Below are 26227 nucleotides of genomic sequence, written 5' to 3'. Positions count from 1 at the left end.
AAATAGGATTTGCGTATCGTGAAGGCGTTTTGATCGATAGAGTGCTTTAATTGTTAAGATTGATTCAGGGCATGTCCTGTATATCGACGATAAGCACCGAGCTTCACTTGTTCTATAATACGCGACAGAATCCTAGCGGGAATGGGATTCTGCTTCCTAATGGGGGTTTGACGAATTCTAGCTTTAACGAAGAGTTGTTGTATCTGTTGATAGTATTATATACAAACATATGTGCAAGTTTAAGTGTGAAAAAAGCAATCACTGCAATCCTTTATTCTTTAACACCAAATTCCATATTGTAATTTGATATTTAACACAAAAAATATGTGTATAAATGGCGCAAAATCGTCAGAAGTTTTTAAAATAATATATACGTGTTCCAAATTCAAAATAATTAAAAAGGAAAAAAATGCATTTTCCTTTAAAACAGAACTTATGGCCTGACTACTTATAATAAACCTTTGTGTTATTTATTTAAAATATAAACGTTAATCGCGTCTTTACTAAAACTTATAAATTGAAATCAAGTACGAGGTATAATTGGTTCATTAGTTAATTAATTACCAGAATAATTCAAGCAATACAAAATCGTTTGAATCACTGAAGACAATAGATATATATTCAACTCCAATGATACCAGTCATTAATTACTCAAAATTGCTGTATCATAAAACGGTTCTTTACGGATCATGAATATTAATTATTCGATAGAAACAAAAGCAGCTGGAATTGTCTAAATTTCGTGGAATTATGTCTTAACCAGATGTTCTGCTTTTGAAATGATTAAATGCGCACCTTGCTTGGGGCCGACATTCGCCGGTGTATTAAGTTGGAAGTATCTTTATACTGTTTATATTATTCCAACATTAGGACATGGAGATTAAAACAATACTTGTCAAGGACTCTTGTTATTAAATAAGCACCGAATTTTGTATATTGCGCAAGCATTACACAATGAAGTTGAATAAATAAGTCGAAGAGGAGTGTAGTTTAGTGGAGTGTTTATACTTGTTTTAAGTATGTAAAATATTAACCGTAATCATTCATCAAGATTAGAAAATAGGTGTGGGCCTCAGATTTCTGTATCTGTGTCAGTATCATTTGTTAATTTAATAGACAAATAGAGAAAGCCTCCTGTGCCTGACGCACGTCTTCGTCTTTTTGGGTCTAAGGTTTCCTTACGATGTTTTCCTACACCGTTGGAGAGAGTGTTAAATGAGCACATAGACATAAAGTCCATTGGTGCATAGTCGGGGATCGAACCTACGAGCTCATTGATGAGAGGCGGTCAATGTCAAGATAGTTTTATGTAATACAAAATATTTTATTTATTTTTATTTCAATCTTGAGATTATACCGCACTGGTGAAGGCTATTGTTTCTTTTGTAGGTAATTAAAATATCTAAAGGTATATTCTAAAGTAATTGGAATGTTTCTCTTTTATACTTTGAGTTTTAATAAGTTTTTAGCGTTCCTGATCACTGACCTTTATTTATCTTTGTGTAAAATACTGTGCATTTGGCTTATTACCATTAACAGACTGCAGAAGCAATTTGTATATCATATGTAAAAAAATGCAAGAACTGGTATAGCAGTCGATTTTAGAGTACATTAATATTGGATATCGAGACATAATACACTAGTAAATAACCAGTCCAAGCTTTTCTGTAAAAAAAAAGAGGCATCTTACTTTGTCTTATAAAAGTTTTAAAATTAATGACATATTTTTCTTGTATTTTGAGCATACACCTTTTTCGCTGCATCGTATACAGATTTTAATTTAAAATGAATTGCAAGAGTATAATTATCGAGCTCATATAATTTCGTACCGTGTTGAAACCATTTGTGTAATTGGAAAATAAGTTGACTGATATTGCTTTTACGTTTCATATTTCGAGACTCATAACTTCAATTAAGTTTTAAATATTTTTAAATATCAACCTGTTTGTTGAGTATTTGTTTGTGTTCAGACTTTTATTCAAGTTATTTGACTTTGTTATAATTTTTTAAGTAATCTAAGATAACCACATTCTCTTTCATTAAGTAACAAACAAATATAAAGTATTTATTATTTATTAATTAACACTTCGTTACATTACAATAAAAATATAACATAATTAAATCAAAAGGAGGGCACAATATTCCTAACCGATATAATAGTAATTATAATATATACCAATGGCGCTTAAACCTTTTAGATCTGGGTCTCAGATTTCTGTCCTGTAATCATTTCCAATATGGTGATTAACCCTAATGTGCCTGACACACACCGTCAACTTTTTGGGTCTAAAGCATGCCGAATTCCTGACGATATTATTCTTCACCGAGTTAAAAATATTGGTTCGAAGTTAAAAATACTTCAGTGGGCAGCTGGTTCCACAAAGAGGTGGTGCGCGGAAAAACAGCGTTAAGAAACACTCAGAGGTGGTATTTCGTATTCTTAAGAAATACACTTTTTGAACGGATTGAAGCTATGTATAATTATTAAAAACTTATAATTATTTACATAATTTTAAATTTTTCCGACGTTTCGACGTCATCTTTTAGTCGTATCATCTTCGGGGCAATAAATACAGATAACACAACTTTCTCTGCAGCTGTGATACTTTTGACATTTAACACCTTTTGTCTTCAGTCACCGTGACCGTACCGCACTCTGAAAAACACGCGAAACGTCGGAAAAAATTAAAATTAAAAATTATGTAAATAATGATAAATTTTTCATTATAATACATAGCTTCAATCCGTTCAAAAAGAGTTTTTCTTAATGTGTAAAAGCAATGTTAACAAAAGACCATACTATATTTCGTATTCTGCCTTGATGTTCGATGGTGAAACTCAGCTACAGGAATTAATCCGAACAACTTGTCTGAAGACTATTATAACCTAACCGTTGAATTTTTAATAGGAAATTTTTGTAGTTTTTTCGTATACAATCATTTGATATTTAGATTCACAACAAAATAGTACCAAACAGTAGCCACAGAAAAATAAGGCTTTTTTAAAGCAATCAGTGACAGACAAAACCACATGACACGGCTAGTCAGTAAATTCAATAAGCTGAAAAATAAAACCCCGACAACGAATCCCATTTTTGTATTGACTCGTAGGTAATAACAGGGGATTTGCACATTTGCACGTTCGCGCTATACATTACGGCTTTAATTGAAAGCCAATAATAATTTCGTGAAAATATTCATACATGTATACTCATCCTCTTTTAATTATCATTATAACAAATCAAATAAATACAGCGCGTGAAAAGAACTGGCTATAAAATCTGCGTCATCCCTTTTAATTAAACTACAAGTTAATGAAACAATAAAATAAAATAAATCAATGGCACTACAACCTTTTATTTAAGTCTGGGCCTCAGATTTCTGTATCTGTTTCATGATGGTTTGTAAATTGAATAGGCAAGTAGGTGATCAGCCTTCTATGCCTGACACACACACCGTCTACTTTTTTTGGTCTAAGGCAAACCGGTTTCCTCACGATGTTTTCCTTCAGCGTTCGAGCTTATGTTAAATGCGCACATAGAAAGAAAATCCATTGGTGCACAGCCCGGGAACGAATCTACGACCTTAGGGATGAGAGACGCACGCTGAAGCCACTAGGCCAACACTGCTCTTAATGAAACAATTAGTGATTATGAAATAGGATACGCTTAGCAACAACAGGCAAAATAACAGCATGCACTTTCATTAATATTTACAAAACAGTATGGTACTATGGTAATTTATTAAAGGTATTAAATAATAAATAAGTCAAATAAGTCTTTTACAAATGTTTTTGTGTTGATAAAGCAGGCCATTGCTGTCTCATGCTCATCAATTTCAACTAATATATTCGTGGCCCACGGGCCTATCTATTCATAACGATAAAACAAGCGTTCACAAATCGAACCACAGAACTAAACGAGCAATGTATGTCCATCAAATGCGTTTCATCGATCCGTACATTAATTAAAAGTGGCATGGAGTGCGGTGTCACTCCATTTGTTAATTGGCGCAGTCAGAGCCGGACAAAGATCGTGTTAGTTTGATGGATACCGGAATGGCGTTTTATCGATTGACGTAATTAGTTTGAATTTTTGTCGCTTTAAATGGTTTGATTGCGCAGTTATAAAAAAATATTCGTGACAGATTTTTTTGTGAAGAATAATGTATTTATTTTTTTGTATGTTTTAATGATATATTTTTCAGACATCAATACACTTAGTGGGCTCAGTTTGAACCACACTGTAAGATATGTATCGTAACTGAATGTATATAATTATACTAGTTTTACACCGTAATTTTAAAGTGAAACTTCTTTATAGGCGTTGGAAAACAAATACCGTCACATTTTTCGTTTACGCGTCATCTTTTTCTGTTACGCTCCATCTTTTTCTTGTCCCTACCACCCTTGATTTGAAGAGATTCGAAACCATAAATAACAAAAATATATAATAACGATAACAATGATAGTAATAATTCTATTACAATTAATCAAATTCTGTAATAATCTTAGTATGTCTATGATAATAAAAGCCTTTTGTTAAACTTTATCTAATTTAACATTATAAAACCAATTTCTGTAAACAATTGCATATAGATCATATTTCGAAAAATAAGGTCATAAAGGTTTCACTTCTTACGTGTGTACACGCACATATCAATTATTTATGCAACTTATTGTACAATTATGAATGATAAAATAATGCTTCTAACATCTGTTTCAAATTGAGGACGTAGAATGGTCCAGAATTGGCAATAAACTTATCGTTACTCTTTTAAATCGCCAAGATTTTTGTAAGCACCTGCAACCATTTAATCATGCTCCTTATCACATCTTATAAATAATAAAATTCATACATAATTTATAAAATGCTTATAAGATTAATTGTCAGAAATCTTAGGTTCTACAAAAACAGACGAAAAATGTTTTAATAAATTTAATAATGTGTACCCAGAATGCCTAGTTATGATTAACATAATGTTGAGAGTTTACTCGTAAACATTGTAATGTCGACATCATACAAGCTGTTAAATAAATTATATGTATGAGGTAATTTCGGATGAACGTGCTTTGTTAGTTAATCATGATATTGGTGCATGTCTTTTAAACTAATAAAATACTTTACTATTTTTTTAAACTTTCACAAGTATAAAATAAAACTTTGAAATTGAAATTTAGTGCATGTAATTTGACTTAGGGTCCTTCAAGAAAAGAGTGTACCAATTTTTAAAGACCCGGGCAGTGTGAGTGACCATGGGCCGTGGTATTTTTTATATATGTGGTGGAAATGCGCATACGCAGGCCCGCGCCACGGATATCCATCTTGACGCGGGGACTGTGAGGCTTGGTCACTCAAATCCCTCTGCTATTCAGAGGGGTAGTGAGACACCACCCACTAAAAATAACTCAGCCCTTCACACGCCCTTATGGACCCTCAGGGTTCGCCAGGCATTCTACCCAAGGAGTGCCGTGGTATAACTTATCGTCAGGTGAGCCTCCTACCTACCCTTCTGGCCCCTGTTCTATTGAATAAAACCCTATGCCATGTCTGCAACAAGCTGAGTCATAACTCTGTTTAAAATGAGTAAACAAGAATATTATTTGTTCCTAATGCATATGTGTCATTAATAACACATACATAGTCTGTGTCTGTAATATAAGTATGCTAGACTCCCATAGCTGACAAGCTCTAAAGGCTAATTACTTTATTATTATGTTATTATTATTATGTTATTATTATTATGTTATTATTATTATGTTATTATTATTATTATTATTATGTTATTATTATTATTATTATGTTATTATTATTATGTATATAAACGCACACATGTATATAGCAGCTCAATAAGCTGATGCGCGCGAATTGGAGATCTGGAGAAACCATTCAACCTCTCTTTAAAAGAGTTCAAAGATGGTGTACTAATTACACTTTCGGGAAGCCTATTCCGTCCCCTTGTATGCGAAAAAAATAATATCATGCCCATATAAATCTGATTGTAGTCCCATAAACATCATTAAAATTTATGAATCAGTAATTGGTAATTACAAAATGTAATTTTGTTTTCCTAAATTGGCGGTAATCTGTCAATTTTCACACGCACACGAGCTATGTGATTATGCTGTGGCATTACGACTATCGCCGCAAATAGGTAATAGCAGACTTCATATTACGGAAATGCGTATAAACAGATTTTACCATAACTAACGAAATATACTCGGAACAATACAAGACAGTATTTTATAAATATTGAGTCTAAAGTTTATTTAAATAATGTGATAGCATAGTATACGCATTATATGTACATCGTTGACTGTATAGGTAAAAAACGACCTAATGTCAAGGATACAAGGATGTCTTACAAGTAAGATATACAAGGCCACATTGAATAGTGAAGTCAGCTTGAGCTATGTAAGCCTTATGGTATACATACCTAGATCAAATCCAGGAGGTACTAGAGAAGGGACAACTCAAAATTTCCCATAACCCACTACATTATACAAGGTGAATGTCATAGAAGAAAAGCGTCACCGTATATCAGTGTCACCAATGCCGTGCTTCTGTCTAAGTTTATGTAGCATAGACCGTCTAAGCCAATTTATATGTGACCCGACTTTTCCCTGTTGTGATCTCTCACCTATTTATTTGTCTGAAGCTATGGTAAAATTTATAAGTATACAACTAAAACTTTTTTATAAATGTAACAATTGTTTATTCTGATCTGGATGGTTGGTTATTTTATGATGTTATGGAATCTCAAACGCACCCACATTATTTTTATCATATTTTCATTTTATATTTTCTGTGTAGTTGTATACATTTGTAGTTGTATTTTTTTATCCAATCCAATTCCAATCATGGCTTCAGTATATCATTTACTCATATTTTGTAACAAAGAAGTGGTCAGTAAAGGACATCTTATTTCGATAAAATACATTTCAAAACTCAAACGCATTTTGGAAACTGTATTTCTTTTTATTTCACTGTTTTTTTTTAAATTTCTGTTCTATATTTGATTCCAATGTATACATATTTACTGTATATATTATGTAATTAAGTAAAGATTATTATTAAAATAAATCTATCACGCCGGTATTTTATTTAGATACCCACGTTTTTATTTAAACCTGTTTGTTACCAAAACTAAGAACTATGTAATATTTATTTAAATAATTGCTCACTATACGATACTCATAATAGTAGACTTTTATTCTACCCAAGGCACTGTATTAACCGCGGCTCCGGTTTTCGTTAATATTCGCCTAAGATATCCACCGTAAGCTGCAAGAATAGAACCTTATAATTGGATCTATCTATCTTTATTATTACAGTAACTTTCAATACCAACTATTGAGGTAATTAATTTCTAGATCACAAAGCGTAGGAATATCCGGATTATGTAGAATAGACCGGATCGCTATGATTAATTATAGATTATGCATAAATGTACATATTGAATCGTTTGTCTTCGCAGAGCTAAATTGAACTGTGCTCGTATTTATGGTGGAACTTAATTGGGGAAACAATGTACTGCTAAACAAAAGTATGAGTTATATTCATAGAATAGACGAACGTTATATTTTTTAAATCAACAAAAATCTTAAAGGCCGGTAGTTATATTGCTATTTCGATTCTATAAAATATTAAGTTAGTTAATCATGGTAGAAACCTGTGTCCGTAATCATGTTGATAGTAGTCTGTGTATCCATATTAATCACTTGAGTATAATTGGAATCGAATATTAACAAAACAAACCTACGGTCATAAAATACATCTACCGCAGCCAATAAATCACCAGCCCATGTAACGGACACCAACAGCTTAAAATCTTCTATTTCAATCGTTAACCGTCAATTATTTATTTTTTATAATTAATTGCTTTGACGTAATGAGGACCATGATGTTATTGTTTAGCAAGTTATTTCTACACTGTGCGTATTTATAAGTAACGGTTTCAAATACAATAAAGTTAAGAGAATATCTACGTGCTTAAACACTCCCGTATGAAGCTATAAAAATTGTTCCTTAGCGAATGTGTTATTTCCCTTGTTCTAAATAAAGTTCTGCAGAGGACGACGCTACACTTACATATAAACCTATTTCATTCTGTTCTCTTATAGGTCAGCTAAACCTCTGCAAGTAGACAATAGTTTCCGATACAGGGGCAATAACAATACTATAATAAACATGACCCGGCATCCATTAGTATGGTAACGAGTGTGGATGGCGGCTCTTGGAGAGCTATTGTCGAGTTTCTTTGTATTTCCTGAATAGATGTGACAACTCTGAAGTACATTTACATACGTTTGTTTGCGATTCTTTGTCCAATTGAAACGAGACCAATTAGTTGGTAATGTTAAGGAGTTGTGTCTGTCAATTTTAAATTTTCGAAATTTATCTAATTGGTTTTTTTTTTACTAAAATACTTTACTAATATTTACTAAAATAAGTTTTTTTTCTGTGTGTTTACGATGACATGAGTAACGGTCAGAACCGTGCAATTCAGATGTATTTTTTTTTGATGGGGATCAATATTTATTATAGTTTAATATTATTTATTTATTTAACATAATAATCTAATAAACATTATTTACAATTTTCTTAACTAACATAGTAATAATAAAAATAATAAAATAGAAAATTAAAACAAATTTAAAACGTTTGTTCCTTGTGACAGTGTACCTTAATGTCGGCAGCATTTCCTCGCCGTATTGCGATACATATTCGTTGAGCTAGGAAAGCACCAACTCTGGGTTCACCAGTACTATCCAGCAAGCACCGACTTGAATCTTTAATAAGCCTGTGCACTTGAACCACACGGCCCAAAAGTATACTCCAAAGGGAACAAAATTGAAGTTGGAGAATCGAAGTTCGAGCCACTTATTATTTTTCTCCTGCTTTGCAGCCAGCCCCAGCTTCTTTGCTTGTCCGAGGGGGATATAGTTTAAGTTGGAATTAATATTTTATAACTGTATTAGGAACGGTTTATAATGAATATGATTATGGGATAGGATTTAGAATATCATTCCAGTGTCTAAATTAAGTGTTGCCGACGCTTATTTTAACTAGTTTTATAATTATTAATTAGTCATCAACATACTTGCAAGTTAGTTTAAGTCCCTCTGTTTAATAAATTTGCCCATCTAGATATTTTTTGTAATAAAATTGAGAATTTTTACGCGTGTTGTGATTTTATATATTATTCTAAAAGTATTTTATTTCCTACAGCGGGTGTCCGAACCGTGGACGTACAAGCCGTAGAAGGCATGGTGGCACAGTTCCCCTGTGACCTCGGCACTGCAGCCAATGATAAAGTCTACATGGTCTTCTGGTTCAGAGATGATGCTGGGATACCACTTTATAGGTAAGTCTGTAAATTTACTTGTAAACACATACATATATATGTGGTAATATAGGGAAGATTGATATTTTATATAAGTAAAAATTATTGTATACACATGTACAAATAATTTGAGTGCCAAAGGCCGATCGAGTATTTCCAATATATTTGAGTAATACAAAGCTTATGAATGAATCAACATGAACTTATCTATCCTTTAACTCCGATGTATGATTCATTAAGTTGCATTGATAATAATAATAAAAACTGTATTCCCTTGACTTAGGCCTGTGTGCGTCAGTATATGGGTCATGAGCTAAAGTAAACAACTACCCAACATAATAATAATACATAACTAAGGCACTCAGATTTATCAGACAAGTTGATCAGCTTCACATCTGCTTTGAGAAGTGTTGGCCTACTGGCTCCAGCGTGCGACTCTCATCCCTGAGGTCGTAGATTCGATCCCCGGCTGTGCACCAATGGATTTTCTTTCTATGTGCGCATTTAACATTAGCTCGAACGGTGAAGGAAAACATCGTGAGGAAACCGGCTTGCCTTAGACCCAAATAGTCGACGGAGTGCGTCAGGCACAGAAGGCTGATCACCTACTTACCTATTCCATTAACAAATGATCAGGAAACAGATACAGAAATCTGAGGCCCAGACCTAAAAAAGGTTGTAGTGCCATTGATTATTATTATACGAGTGATAGATGCGCACATAGAAAGTCCATTGCTTTTTTATGTAGCAAACGATCACGAGGCTGACTTGATGTAAAATGATACTCACATTGCAAGAAGGCTGGAGTGCGTTGCTGGCGTCTTACGAACTGGGCAGCTGGTTCCACATGGCCGGGAATCAACTTCAGGAATGATTGTCGCACGCTAACGCCACTGAGTCAACACTGCTGTGCAAAGTTGTATACAATACTATAATAATGCATTCATACAATTGCATTCCAGCTACCATTCAGTATTGAGGGCAATTATTACACACACTACTCCCACGTAAGACTCTAGGGGAAAGCTCATTGAACCAATAACACGAGTGTAACGTTATTAACGTATACATTATGTATATCTAGAATATTATTACTATTTTAATAGTAAATTATTTTAATTTAATAGTAAGTAGAAAATAGTGTCTAAAATATCAAAACCAAACTCGTTTTTGACGTGTTATTAAGACGGTCTAAGTGGAATAATATGACTCGTTCGTAAACTAACGATTAGATAATTTGAAAGGTCTAGTATAAGTTTGATAGCTCCAAAATTAATGAAGGTTTTGTTGTCTCTGCACAAAGACAATTTTAAATACATAATAAATAAATTTAACGTTACGATCTAGCTTAACTTAAGATTAATAAGTAATGTAAAACTAACATAATTTGCTAAAAAGGATATTTAACATTAGAAAGTGTTCAATAACTCTACTTACATTATTATTTTGTATCCACTTATCACTATTTAGCGCATTAGAGTAACGAGCACTCACACTAATTCAAATAGTTTTGCCTTTTCAACTTCTCACTTGGCCTTAGGTGTCAAAAAGTTGAAAAGCCCCAACATTCTGGTGTAAGAGAGCCTTTATTCGTAAGCTGAAGCAATCTTTTAGATTGTTGTAGGCACTTGATCGAGGCATCTCGATCTTCCACATTAAGTCCCCGATGGAGTTATAGCGAAATTTATTTTGGGACTCTTGGATTATTTAGTATAAGTAATTTTTTTTGTAAAAAAACATGTGTGTGTACACGCGTTAGAAGATATACTTACAAAAGTAACGCATTACCTAGTTAAATGAAGTTTATTTAAATATCACAAATTCTATTTATTTATTTCTATATAATTAAAGAAATGGACATTTTTCATTTTAAAAAGTTGTCTATGCTAACTTCAGGGTGTTGGTTTTTGGTGCCGGTGTGCGCGCGCATCGTAAAAATTTTCTCTCATATTTTTTTCCTAACGCGCCAAAAGAAATATAGCTTCAAAATGTAAATACATATGTGTAAATTTAATCCAGGAACTATTGTTGCATTGAAGCTCCTCTCTTTCTATCTCCTCCTTCAAATGCAACGCACTTAATAAAATGGTGTATACGGGCTGCGATGATTACTCTATTTGGGCGTCCCGAAGTCTCGTATTATCCCTGTTTATTTTACATGTGAATTTGCATCGTATTACTTATTGTAACATTTCGTACCCAATTGTTTACTTAAGGTAAGGGTTCGGTTGTTAGAGTTTGATTTCAAAGAGATCGAGTGGGTTGTCAGTGAAAATCCAGGGCAAGGTTCCATTTGACCGAGGCACTACATATTCGCAAGCGCCTCTCTTGTGTGAATTCGTCATCTTTTATTCAGCACCGCGATATCGTTTTACGTACGTGTCTCAGTTAATTTGCAAACTGGTAACTTTGGCAACGCGCGACACTAGGGACTAAATGAATTAATTAGTTCACTATAATTTTCTTGCACCGTACTATTAACTTGTATGAAATTTGAATTGTGTTGGAAGTTTTTGATTTTCGAGTGTAGTTTTGTCACTCAATTGTTGGCTTGCTATTTTTATATAATACCACCGTTTCCGACTGACGTTATCCTGAAGGAATCTTACATACAAAAAAAAACAAATAATGTTAAACATTCTCGATTACACTTGAACACACAAAAAAATAATCAAAATCTGTCCAGCCGCTTAGGAGTTTCAATACGAACACTCGCACAGAAGACATATATATACCAGCTGTTTATTGAATTAATAGATAAATAACGTAGATACCGACTGCAGCGTCATCTGCCGATCTGATTTGTATCTATATATCTATGTAATCTAAACTATCCAGGGCGCCACCCAAACACATACAAAAAAATTCATTCAAATCGGTCCAGCCGTTTAAGAGGACTTCAGTGTACATGTTATGAATCATAATTGTAAGTGTATCACAGCCTATATTTGTAAATACGAGAAACCCAAAAATTACCAAACAGATGAAGATGTTATGTAAATTGAAATTAGTATTTATTATTATTTAAGAAGGCGCGAAGGTGACAACGTAAGCTACTGTATAAAAATGCAGCAATTACTTTTGCAGTTAAATACACAATTACTAATTGTAAATGTGTTTAATTAAATTTCCTATTTTCTAATATACACATAAAATCTGTTATAACGACATCGAAGGTACTACTCATATTTGGTCATAAAAACCGATAGTCGTAAAATCCGATGACGTTGTCATTAAGTACCTAATAATTCCCCCGGGACCTTTGATTTTGATCAATATAACTGGTATGTTGTTCTAAACAATGTCGTTTAACAGTTTTGACTGTACTTATTTTCACCTTTGAGGGTTTGTATGTGTACCTTCATTAATAATCCCACTTCAAAGCTTTTCAATGTTGACTTCACGCTCGTAATACATTTATTCCTTACGATTAATTTTAAACTATTTAAGACTCCAAACACCATTAATCATAACTTTACTTAATTTAACTCTTTGCGCCTGAACTAGTAGATTTAACATTAGATTATTTCATATATTTAAAACGTACAGGAAAAGTAGCTACGACTATCAAACTACTAAATATGTCCTATCAATATCTCCAAAGAATATTGGCAGTGCTTTTCAAATTAGCTAAATTGAATCATTAAAATACACAGACATGTCATTAATTAATTTAATTAAATTTCGAGTTCTTTGTTAATGACCCTTATTCATCTCTAATTAAAATCAAAACAGTCAGTAAGAGTCCTTATTTACAGTAGAATATATATTTCATACGCATTATGAGGGTTCTATTTAATTTGCGTAATACGAAACATTTTTACCTTTTTTAATTAATTCAAGAAAGTCAGTGATATGAACGACCTCATTGTCCACCTTTCACATTTCCGTAAACAACAAGTCGTTTATAATCCTTGTTAGTAAATTAAATGTCAGCCTATGCATTAATTCTTGAGATTATTCTGAATAAGTTAATTTTTTGTCTCTACATTTGATGAATACAGTATTTTGTAATAACGCTTTTCTTATTTATTAATAAGTTCTACAACAACGTATACACAAGAAAATATGACATCACAAATTTTATACATATACACTAAGTATCCTACACTATAGAAAGTTGTAATTATATGGATTAAATAAGCAACCACAAAATCAAAAATAAAAACAATAATAACAAAAACTGAATGGTAACTCCCACCTCTTTAAGAGCATAAACAAGGTTACGGTAAGAAGATTGTTATAAATTTTTTCAATATTTTCATCAATGTTAGTTGTTGTAAGAGCATCAATGTTGTAAGAGCGAGATTGCCTATTCACTGGACCATTAAAAGTAACAGATAAGCGAGCCGTAGGTGCGTATAGAAAACTTTTAGTTCTCGTATAATATAATACAGTGACATTTATTTTATTTATTGAGAAAAACAGCAGCTTACAGCTTATAACTTACTAAATATAAGTTCTTTTTACGCCTTTTAACTAATCTTTACATATAATTAAGTACTATAACAATAAATTTAATCCAACGAAAGGAACGCTTAGGGTAGTATAACTTATATAAACGTATGATACACTATTTATTCCACTGAGGAACTGAGATGCCAAAGCTCTTCTTGCCGACACCACACTTGAGGCGAACCGGTAATAATAATAATTCTATAGATGTATACAAAAGGTGTAAATGAATATATTTTAATTCTATACACTCTTGAGATATATACTCCATTATTTAGTTCAATTACACTCTTTAAGTAGTAATATGTCTCATTTCATCACATTGTAACCACGAATTAACAAAAAGAGACAAAACAGTAACTAAAATATAATTGTTTATTTAGTTTTCACTAGTAATGGTAAACATTACGACTATTATAGGACAATTCTGAAAGTTCAATTTCGATTTAATCAAATAATTTTTTCAAGATACGTTATCGAACAAACACTGTGTTAGGTTATATTGCAAGCCAGTTCATCAACCACACAGCACACTAAACAACAGACTAAACTTTTTTAAATTTAAAACGGAAAATTTTGTGACAATTCAAATTATATTTTATAGGATTATAATTCTCTCAGACAGCTTTAGCTACAATTTAATTTAAGAAAATTAAGCTAATTTGCTACGAAGGTATAAACGTTGCGAGGTGGACAGGGTTTCACTGTTACGGCATCTCACGTAGAGCGGGTATTTAGTAGCACGGGCCAAGAGGTCGTGGGTTTGGTATCGTATTATTGAAGTACGGTGAACTCAGTTTCCACACTTTAACGTACATTTGGTCCGTTGTGTTATGCCCTGGCTAAATGAGGTCACGTGTAAAGGTACAAGCTAATTAGTAACAAAAGTTGTCTTGTATATACTAAATTTTTTACAGCATCCTTAAATAATTGAATTTTATTTCATCCTTAAAATAGATAATTAAGGCCAACTCAGCACACCTCAAGCGATATCAAAGCAACCCCGAACGTGACATTTACAAAAGGAGCGAAGTTTAATACGCTCGGGAAGTTTCCAAATATTTCACCGTTTCACTCACTTCTGACAAATTGCGCCGCCGTTTTACGGGTTTTTACCGTAATTTTAGCCGATGTCCGAAGACTTGGTTTTCATTTTATAAGGCAGTTTTGAGTTTCCTTCGTGTTTTATGTATACAATATCTTATGTCTCTGTGATTTACAGATCGTATCGTCTAAAAACGTTTGATACACATGGCAGAATTTAACATCTAATCTCAAAGTATACACATTACACATAACGTTAGTTTAAATATTATTAATATTTCAAGTTTAGAGCCGTTAGGTGCTTATGCAACGGTGGAAAGATACATTTTGAATTTATCGAACCAGGTACTTATATACAAAAAGGGCAAATCGTACACAGATGAGATATATGCCTGTGAATTTATTTCTTAATCTATATACTCTATATACTCTCTTCTTAATCTATTACGGGTTATTGAATCGCGACAATTTTCCAATTTTTCCCCGCTATCTTTTTTATTTTATCTTCCCAAGTTTTTGGTGGATATCCCCTTTTTTTTCTTCCCACTAAGCCATTCCCATTAAGGGTCTTTCTGACCTATCTGCCATCACAAATGCGGCCAATGTGAACGGCCCATTTCTCCTTTAATTGTTCTATATATTTACATAATAATTTGTTGTAACCAAGGTCTTTTATTTTTGTACGGCTTTGTATCACATCGTTTTTTACTTTAACTTTTAGTTTCTTTGGCAAACTCTAATCTTCTTTATTAATGCCTTATTAAAAAAATACTCATGGTACGTATAAAAATGTAAATAAATAAAAATGGTAATAATGTAATAACAATGAATTTTAAAAATATAATATTTTTTTCCGTACAAGTCAATAAATACTCATCAACAAACGAAGTCCAATTAAAAATAGTAAAAAAATTTAAAAACCTGCAAGAGCTCGTAACATCGAGACCATTAGCCCTTTGACAGAGTCGTTACCCAGTTTGCAATGGCTATCGAAACATACTATAAATTCTACAAATTATTCCGATACACCTAACTAATGCTCTCAGCGCTTATTACGTTTCATTAAAGTCCAATTTCCTGTAAAATTTCTCACCATATAGCAAACTTAAAATTTCAATATTGTTAGTCTTTATTGCGTTACAATTGAGTACATAATTACTCAAAGTTTGGAAACATTTGTATTTTTATATGTGCATACATTTGTTGCGGTATATAAAACCGAATTATCAACTGACTGGACTTTTTGTAAATATATGTAGAGGCTTTTCATCCACAATTGCTTAAGCGTACTACACTTAGGTGTAAAATAAGTTAATTATAATAAAATTACAGTACTGTTTTTACAGTGCTACTTTTTTGCTTGTACAGTGAAAACATTGTAACTGGCATATCTTAGATCTGAAATCACACACAAACATTTGATATTTCACTTTTTTATTTCAATAGTTTCTGTCAAATTCAAATACCACAGCGATGTATGCTTTCGAGTATTAGCCAGTATTTTTAAAACCGCGTGGTTAATATATTCAACACCCCATTCATAAAGGACAATAAGCCTTACGTAATCTAATATGAATAGGTTTGAGCGATTTATTCGTAATGCTCAACCACCGGAAGGAGGTCTAAGCGCCGCTTCCGGTTCTGAGCCGAGAGCGGAAGTCAGGTAAAGCGTTGATGGTAATGCAGTTATTGTGGGATGGCGCTTCATGTTACATTTGTGTGTATTTTAGTTTGTGCTACGTACTATGGCATACTGTTTGTGGACTGCGACCACCCAGCGGAGCAGAACCAAAAACTACTATTTTGTATTGTTTCATCTTTTAAGGTTGAGTATTTGTATAAACGGAATAAAATACATGAAAACTACGGATTTATTTTAAATTAATAATTTTATTTAAAGAAAAAGTACAGCAAGCATTTAGTTTCACAATTGTATTATTAAATATTTAAGTTACCGGTGAACCCAGACCTGGTGGTTTCATCGCTCAACGAATAAGTATCGCAATACTGCCAGGAAATGCTGCTAGTGTTATGTCCATAGCCACAGGGACCAAAGTTTTTAAATTTTTATGTTTTTTATTATTACTGTGTAGGTTAAGAAAGTTGTAAATACTGTATATTTGATTGTTATGATTACTTATATCTTTTTAATGAAAAAATCACAAAATAGAAAATCAAAAGTAAAGTAACGTACTTGATAATGTCATTTATGTTAGACCCCACCATCACAGCCTATACTTTGACGTGTTGTTACATTGTTCCAAGCCATTTCTTACCATAAAAATTGGTTACAACCCATTTACATACTTTTACAAACTTGTTAATAACGGGAGCAATTCCAAGTCCGGCTTCCGTTGGACCGTTTCATCGGCTTATCTGAAAAAATCCCCGGATCGTGAGTGTAAAGCTAAGTTATCGGCGCAAAAACTCGAAGCGACTCGACGGTTCAACGCGCAAATTGGACCCACCCGCCCGATATTGTAACCGGGGCTTACGTAACTAGTATTACATTTTCAAAAAACGAACCAAATCCGAATTATTGGCCACTGTGCACACAGAATTCTAATAAGCCTTTACGGCTACAGCCCTCTAAACAGCCGATAAAGCATCTAGTTTCGTTGGGTCACGAGTGTCGCATAGGTTCTAATATAACGTTCGATCACAGTAGCGAAGGGCCTGCTTACATTTATTTATTTATTAATAATCTTACAGCTTCACATATTATAAATTAAAAATTTGGACAACATACAAAGCCAAATAGATAAACAATATATAAAAAAAGAAAACTGAAATTTAACATTAAACAAACGACAATTAATAATTTATATATCTAAGAAAAAAACTAGATTCTTATTGCCAAACAAAGTCAAAGACAAAGAAATCCTTATCATCGTGTAAAATATGCAGAGAAATATATACACATGTACACAGATGTCCAAAATCTAACCAAAAAGATATGATATAAGTATATATATTAAACTGTTCTATTATTGGGAATGTACTTTATTTACTATTATTATTAAAAATATATATGACCTTTTCTATATGTTACCTCGCAACTTCCAAGTTCTAAGTTCGTTTCCAGCCAATAATAACAGTTTCAGGTATTAGCGTAGTCACAAACGACGAAGATGGCCGGGTGATTGCATTCACACATCCGGAACTTCAAAGCTTTGTGAATATACATAAGATATATATCAAGTCGTAGATTCATCTTCAGTAATATACATGGAATTACATTAGTTAAGATCTAACATAGGTTGTTTGAACTTCTTGAGTTAAAACCGTTGGCACCGAGAAAGTTTAATTGGAGGAAAGCAATCACAGCTTCGGATCAAGTGAGCTTATGAGAAATTGTGTTTGCCGAGCTTTATCATAACTTTTAATGTATTAATAATATTTCTTAGATTTACTAGTATAGTGTGGTATATTTATATACTTTTTGATGAATTTAAAATAGGTCAAAAGCTCACCGGATTTTAAATGATACTGCGCCCATACGCACAGGTTCGTAGACATCGAGGTTATCAGTAGGAATTTCGAATTATTATGGTGACATCACCAATAACAATGATCACAGCACAGAATGAAATAATGAAAATTTAATTGGCACATTTCTTAACACACACACACCTTAATAACACTATAAGTATTTTTATTTGTTCCACAACTGAGCATTATTCCAACCACCAGTTTACTGAGGTGTTTCCGAACCACTTCGACTCAGGGTTCTTCAAGAAAAGAGCGTACCAACTCTGAAAAGGCCGGCAAAGCGAGTCCTCTGGTATTGAGAGTGTCTATGGTCGGCGGTATCACTTAACATCAGATGAGCCTACCACTCGTTTGACTCCTGTTCTATAAAAAAAAAACGTTAAATAGAGACAAATATAGAAATTTCAAATTAATTATGCTATTATAGGAGCCTGAATAAGATGAATAATATTCCACGTTTATTTATTCATATGCAAAATATTTATATCTATTTATACGGACCTCCAATTTTACGATATATATATTTTAGTTATTAATATTATTAAAGCTTTATTTATTAATCCATACAACAATTGGTTTGTTAACATTCCTTAATTATTAGTTGTGTTACTATAACTTTTAAATATTGTAAGTTTTTGTATGCCCCCTTTTAGGGTAAAAGCCTCCTCTATGTATTTCCATTTATCTTTGCCTTTAGCAACATTCATCAGGTTTTTCGCGCTAGTTCTATAATGTCATCTGTCCACCTTTTTTTGTAGTCCTATACATACTCTTTTCAGTAGGTACAGTCCATTTCGTTATTTATACCGCGCTCTAGAAATATGACCTGCCCATTTCCATTTAAGCCTTAGAGCGCGTACAAATGCATCTGTAAGTTTTGTTTTGTTATGAATGCCGACATTTCTTGCTTTGTTTATTCTTCTCAACTTTAAGATTCTTCTTTCCATTGCATGGTGGTAAGCCACGATATTTCTTTGTTTTCTTGCTGAATACCCACGTTTGATTTGCGTATGTCAGACAAGGTAGAGTATATGAATCCATTATTATCTTCTTGTATTGTAGACAGTAGTTTCTTACAGAAATTTTGGTGGGTTACTTCTTCCAATTCGCATTTATTCTTCTTCGTTTCCAGTGCTGTTCTTGTAAAGATACTTAGTTTAGTTTAGTTACGTATACAACCATAAAATTATCATTATGATATAATAATAATATTAGTTCTCTTGGAGTCAACTGTAGCGAATAATACATCCTAGACGTCCTTTGTAGATGATATTATTATAACTGAAACGCTTTGTACCTGTATTTTCTTTGAGATGCTCTCAAAAACAATATTTGTGGTAAACTACTGCAGAATAATGTAGAATATTGTGATACAAATATTTTGTGTGACTAATAAATTGAGCTAGTTCTTGCAAGTTACATAATTTAATTTTGTTTGATAATAAGAATCAAAGTTTTACTCTTTATGTGCTTCAATATTCGTAGCTGAACGACTGCTATTGATCATTGTTCGTTTAATTAGGTGGTCACCGTTTATTGCCGGATATAAAGACTTTTGAGTCCGCAAATATGTATTGTATTATTTTTATTACACAGAAAGGCAAATGCCCATACGTTACGCCTGAAATAGGCAGTTGTGGACCCATGGACACCCATTTTAGTGGGTGTGCTGCCGGCTTGTGAGGAAGGATTTGATAAGATGCTGGTCTTTCAAACGTTTATTTGTAAAACCATAAGATGATAATGATTATACATTATTATCGCATAAGGCAATGGTAGGATAATGTATTTTCTTTATAGTATTGCATTAAGATTATAATTATGATAATTAATTTGACATATGCATGCCTATTTTTAAATGACTAAATTGTGCGTTTTTAATAATAAATAAATCTGAAACTGAAACGAATTATTAATTGAAAGAATATCACGACAAAAATTTACAGTTCAATAAAACTTAATAATTTTATACTATAGCGACATTTGATTCGTAGTCCATAAAATAAATAATGAGTTAATGCAACTAGGCGAACAATAAATATAGTCCCTTCGTAAGACGATAGCATGACTGGATGATTGGTCTATCAGTGTATTTTGGCAACAGTTTCAAACGAGCTTTCGCTGGAAATAGATACAAAACCGTTGAAAAATATATACCAAGAACTATATAAACTATTGTATATGTATTATGAGCTATGTTGGACTAGTGACTTCAGCGTGTGACTCTCATTCCTGAGGTCGTAGGATCGATCCCCGGCTGTGCACCAATGGACTTGGTATCTATGTGCGTTTAACATTCGCTCGAACTGTAAGGAAAACATCGCGAGGAAACCGGCTTGCCTTGGATCTAAAAAGTCGACAGCATGCGTCAGGCACAGAAGGTTGATCAACTATATTAGATTAACAAACGATCATGAAACCTACAGAAATCTGAACCTATACGTGCATGGTCACTGTGACTGAAGACAAAAGGTGTTAAATGTCAAAAGTATCACAGCTGCAGAGAAAACTATTTAAAATTTAGAAATATGTAAATAATTATAAGTTTTTAATAATAATACATAGCTTTAATCCGTTCAAAAAATGTTTTTCTTAATGTGTAAAAGCTATTTTAACAAAAGACAATACTGTAACATACCTGTCTACTCACTTCTGTGGTGTAGTAGTTACACTCCAAGCAAATATAAATGGAATCTAATTGTAAGTCGCAAAAGGCTTACCAAATTGGTGAGTTAGAGGAATTTAAACTCTATATTAAATATAAAAATATATATGATAAATAATAAATACCCTAAAGAAGGCTCTGTAACGGTATCTGCAGTATTTAGGTCATACAGACCTCCTCCTAAAATATCTAATACTTTAACACTGTAGTCTTAATGCTTTCATTTCAAGGGTCCGGTAAATCTACAAGATAAACGAACAAGGAAATTTCTTGGAACTCCAGTCCTTTTAATCCGTCAATAAAATATTATTACCTTCAAATGTCTTTATGAAGGTAAGAGATGGTATAACACAACATCAAAAAGATTTGGAATACTACCAGGTTGGTTGTTCGCATTTTTTAAGAAAATTCACAATATTTTTTAATATAGTTTAGTTCGATAACTTTTTGCCATCTTGTAGGCACGTAATCCCTAATAAATTTTAGGGTTTCTGATCAAAATACCGCGACAATTGGTTTTGGCAGTCCTCTCGTGATGCTAACCTGATATTGCCTAAATAATTCTGATGAGACAGAAACAGGTGAAAATTTGACGGTGAAAGGTCAGGACTATACGGCGGATACATGAACACCTTCCAGCCAAGCTCTCTTAATTGTGAGTCTATGTGGCTAAAGACGTGTGAGGTCTAGGGTTATTGTGATTAAAAACCACACCCCTACTGTTGATTAATTCCGCTTTTACTCAACTTCTTCCTTTAAACTCGTCAGTTGTTCGCATAGAGTTCAGAATCGATGATTCTGCTTGTTGGTAACAGCTCATAATGAATGTCCTACCAATCCCACCACACACACACAGCAACACCTTGTTGAGAGTTAACCCGAGTTTCCGGTTTCGGCACAGTATGTGAAGCCTGATCGGCCTTTGACCAAGATCATTTTCGCACGTTCTTGTCGTACGGTGTCCACTTTTTATCACCAGTTATCAGCTTCTTCAAAAATGGTTCGGTTTCATTACGTCGTAATAAAGAATCACAAATGAGTAAACCATATATAACGGTTTCATTGGGTTTCTTTCGGTGAACTCGTGTGGTACGCAAATATCGAGCTTTTTTGTGTACCTAGTTTTTTTCAAATGTGCCGAAACGTTTTATGGTCAATTTCCAGTTCGTCAGTTACGTCGTAACTACTGATATGCCGATCTTGCTCCCATTTTTCAAAAATTTCATCCATTTCTTCCGTAATAGGGCGACCGAGCGACGTGCATCTTTGACATCAAAATTTCCGTATTGAAAATGTTTTAACTAAATTTGTGCTACTCTCACAGACACTGCACTAGGTCCATCAACATCGAAGTTTTTTTTTACCTCTTTTGTAGTAAAATGATAAAATGTATTGAATGTCTTCAATAGATTCATTCTTCATCTTGACAGTACGAAAAATAAATAAACTTTATTAACCTGAGATATTAACTTTATTAAATTGAGATATAAACTTTATTAAATTGAGATGTAAACTTTATTAACCTGAGATATAAACTTTATTAATTTGAGATATAAACTTTATCAACTTGAGATATAAACTTTATTAAATTGTGATATAAACTTTATCAACTTGAGATATGAACTATATTAAATTTAGATATAAACTTTATTTAATTGAGATATAAACTTTATCAACTTGAGATAATAGGTTGGGGAAAAGTTTCTACGCATTTTTTAGAACATTCAGCACATTAAGATTTTTTAATATGGTTTATTTACTTTTAACTAAAGTATGTAGGTACCATTTTGTTCGTTAATTTATTGCCATTTTGTACATGACATTTGCGTGCCTATTTGTATATGGCTGCTTGTGCGATGGTTACAATTAATCATTCTGAATGTACCACCTTTCTTTAACGATTTATTAATCCGGTTAAAAAATTGTTTTCTTTCAATGTGTAAAAGCTATGTTAACCAAAGACAATACTTTATACATAGGATCGTTAGTCGATCGTAAGAATAACTGAAATAATGTTATCTTTATTTGTATAGCTTCGAAGAAATTCTATAGATATTCAAGACACTATTCGAAGAAATCCGAAGGGTAAATGTGATTTTATCGACATTGTATTGAATATCCATTAAGCAACAGTAGCAGAAGCGGCGCAAAAGCTATCTTGTTTGTTGACCTACACGACAATTGAAGGCAAAAGTGCGTCGGATACTAATGACTCAGTATAAATGTGATTGCATGACTCTTGCAGTTTTTCATAGTCATGGAAATCAGGGCTGCCACGTATTTTATGATTCGATTATGGCCTTGCGTTTTATGTTGAATTTTTTGATTACGACGATTCATGTCAATTGACTACTTTGTATTTTAGTGAATGCCAGTTCATTTATGAAAATGATTTATTTTTAAATTGGAAGTTCGCATTTGCAATATTTTTATACTTTGAAGTTCAAAAATATAAATTTAACATAAAATCGAGTATATATTAAAGAAACAATAACATAAGACATGGTAATAAATCTAAATCGAAAGTAGAAGGAAAGAGCCGCTTTATCGCTTACAACAGCTTATGTTTTGTATCTACCAGACAACCTGTGCACAGGGAGAACTTAATTGAGAAGTCAAAAAAGTGAATAAAGCATATTATTTAAAATTCAGTGATTATTCACTGAATTTTAAAGAAACTGAACTGAAGAAGCATACTTTAGAATAAGATTTATAACATAATAATAATTCAGGCCGTCAAAAGTGTAAATTTGGTATTATAATAAAACAAATATTCTTACAGATTAAAACGTTCTTTAAAAAATAAATCAATGGCACTACAACCATTTTCGGTCTGGGCCTCAGATTTCTGTATCTGTTTCATGATCATTTGTTAATCGAATTGGCAAGTAGGTGATCAGCCTTCTGTGCCTGACGCACGCCGTCGACTTTTTTGAGTCTACGGCAAGCCGGTTTCCTCACGATGTTTTCCTTCACCATTCGAGCTAATATTAAATGCGCACATAGAAAGAAAATCCATTGGTACACAGCTGGAGATCGAACCTACGACTTCAGGGATGAGAGTCGCACGGCGAAGCCACTAGGCCAACACCGCCGCAACAACGTTCTTAATCTATATTAAAAATGATTTATTTAATAAATCAACTGATACAATCCAAATTTACGATTTAATATTGATACTATTACATTTATATAAAAATAGCCTGTGAATAAATCTAATTACCAAATGCATACGAATCGCTTGGGTCTTTAGGTATAATTAATAGGCTTTTCATTTAATTCGTAGCGCTTACTCTTAATCGCACTCAATGTTCGTTCGTTAAATTATAAGGGATGGTAAAGGGATAATTGTACTTTGAATTGACATGTCCCTTTTTTATTTAATTGCGCAAAAATCTATTGTTTGGAAGGTAAATTAATTGCAGTTTATATATATGAAGGCTGATGGAGGCTGGGGGAGTGTTTATGTGTAATCACGGTGTTTTGTAATCATTAGTACTAATGTTATTTGTATGGGTATATATAAATACGATGATTGTGAGAATTTTTTATTTAATATTTTGGTCGATAAATGAAGTGGAAAAAATCTAATGAAAATAATTAAATCCATCTATTGAAAATATAAATATGTTTTAAATTACATCGAACCATTGTCAAATCTTGCTTCTTGTATATTTCCAATAAATATTTTTTGTCCTTCATGGGGGGCACAACTGGTACCAGAATGCGTTGCTATTTATAAATTATTCTTGAAGAACTACATATTGAGTTGGTGTAGAAACATCTCGATTTTAATAAATACGAATGATTATATTAATGGTTTACACAAAATTTTAATGTATGTTAAAATCGTATACGATATATAATACAAAATAATTTTAATATTTTTAGTCATAAGGCACAGTTCACATAATTATGTATTCGGTGTATAAATTAATTATTTTGCATTTATTAACTTTATCCGGTAAGTGTAAATGTTGGTGATCGAATTTATTCACATTACTTCGTTAACTTTAATATCGGAAACATGTTAAATATACTATTAATATTAACAAGATTATAATTTAATTTTTAATAAATAAATTCTTGGTAAATTTTGCGAATAATTTTGCCGGTTCATTATCGTATCGGTCGTATATTGATAATATCCTGTCGATTTTTAATTATAATAATAATTTATTTATTACATATAAGATTTTTATCGTTATTTAAGTATGAACAGTGCAGGGAGTTTGAAACCCACCCGTGCACCAACTAATGTTTCTATGACAATTAAGACTTACTCTGTGACACGAGACGTAAAAATAAACATCATAGATGAACTGCCAAGCGCGAAGAGTCACCTTGTCCTATAATTATTTTTAAAGAAATAATTGTTATCTTAGATAAATAAAAGTACCACTGTTGGTTTGGGACAATTAATTAAAAAATAAATCGACAATAAAAAGTATTTTAATTTAAATATGTATTGACTACGCAAACTACTAAAGGACTAAATAAAATACAATAGTGATTTTAATTTATAGTTGCAGTAAATTATAATGTATAAATGCGGAATTACTTACGGACTCACTCACTTTCACACGCCACAGGAAGACGATGGCTCTCACATCTATCGTTATTTTAGTCTTCAGTTGCTCAAAACTCGTAACACGGGTTTCATAAACTCTTTCTTTGAGATAACCCCTTAAAAATGTCAGCTAGGGTGAAGTCGTGAGATCTAGGTGACCACAATATGTCTCCGAACAACGATTTTAGCTTCTCCAAGACCTGTTTAACCTGCTATTTAATTGAATAATATGTCTACTTGTTACCTAAAAAAATAAATGAAGTATAAAACTCAAACAAAAAGGACGACTGCATGACTTCCAATACTGCGCTTGTTACATAACAATAGAAGTAGCAAGTGTGAAGGTTTTCTATTTTGTATACGTCGTGTTTCGGATAATAAAACGTAATATACATGGAAAATGCGCGAATTCATCCAGTTTTCACATAAAACAGCCACTCGCTTATCCTCGACTATTTCAGATGCAAATTTTCGGTACTTTTATTGGTAGTACTTTATTGTGAGACCCTTTTCTGCTTCTTTTAAAAGCTACATTTACACATTATGTACATGGCAACTTGTGTTCGGTATATAAGGCATACGGTTTCGTATATAATGACGTATATACTCAAATCAATGAGAGCTCTTTCTCAGCTGCATTTATTCCACTTTTATTGA

General features: G+C 32.6%; 1 protein-coding gene across 1 annotated transcript in view; it reads left to right on the top strand.

The window, feature by feature from the left end:
* Positions 1-26227, top strand: part of LOC123707498 (nephrin) — a 354939-nt gene that overhangs the window by 113344 nt on the left and 215368 nt on the right. The window contains exon 3 of the mRNA XM_045657591.1: positions 9230-9365. Within this exon, the coding sequence (XP_045513547.1) occupies positions 9230-9365 (136 nt within the window). The remainder of the gene's footprint in view (positions 1-9229; positions 9366-26227) is intronic.

Source organism: Pieris brassicae, chromosome 3 (assembly GCF_905147105.1).
Source record: "Pieris brassicae chromosome 3, ilPieBrab1.1, whole genome shotgun sequence".
Classification (NCBI taxonomy): domain Eukaryota; kingdom Metazoa; phylum Arthropoda; class Insecta; order Lepidoptera; family Pieridae; genus Pieris; species Pieris brassicae.
The sequence above is the reverse complement of the archived record's forward strand: the minus strand, read 5'-3'. Positions and strand labels throughout refer to the sequence as shown.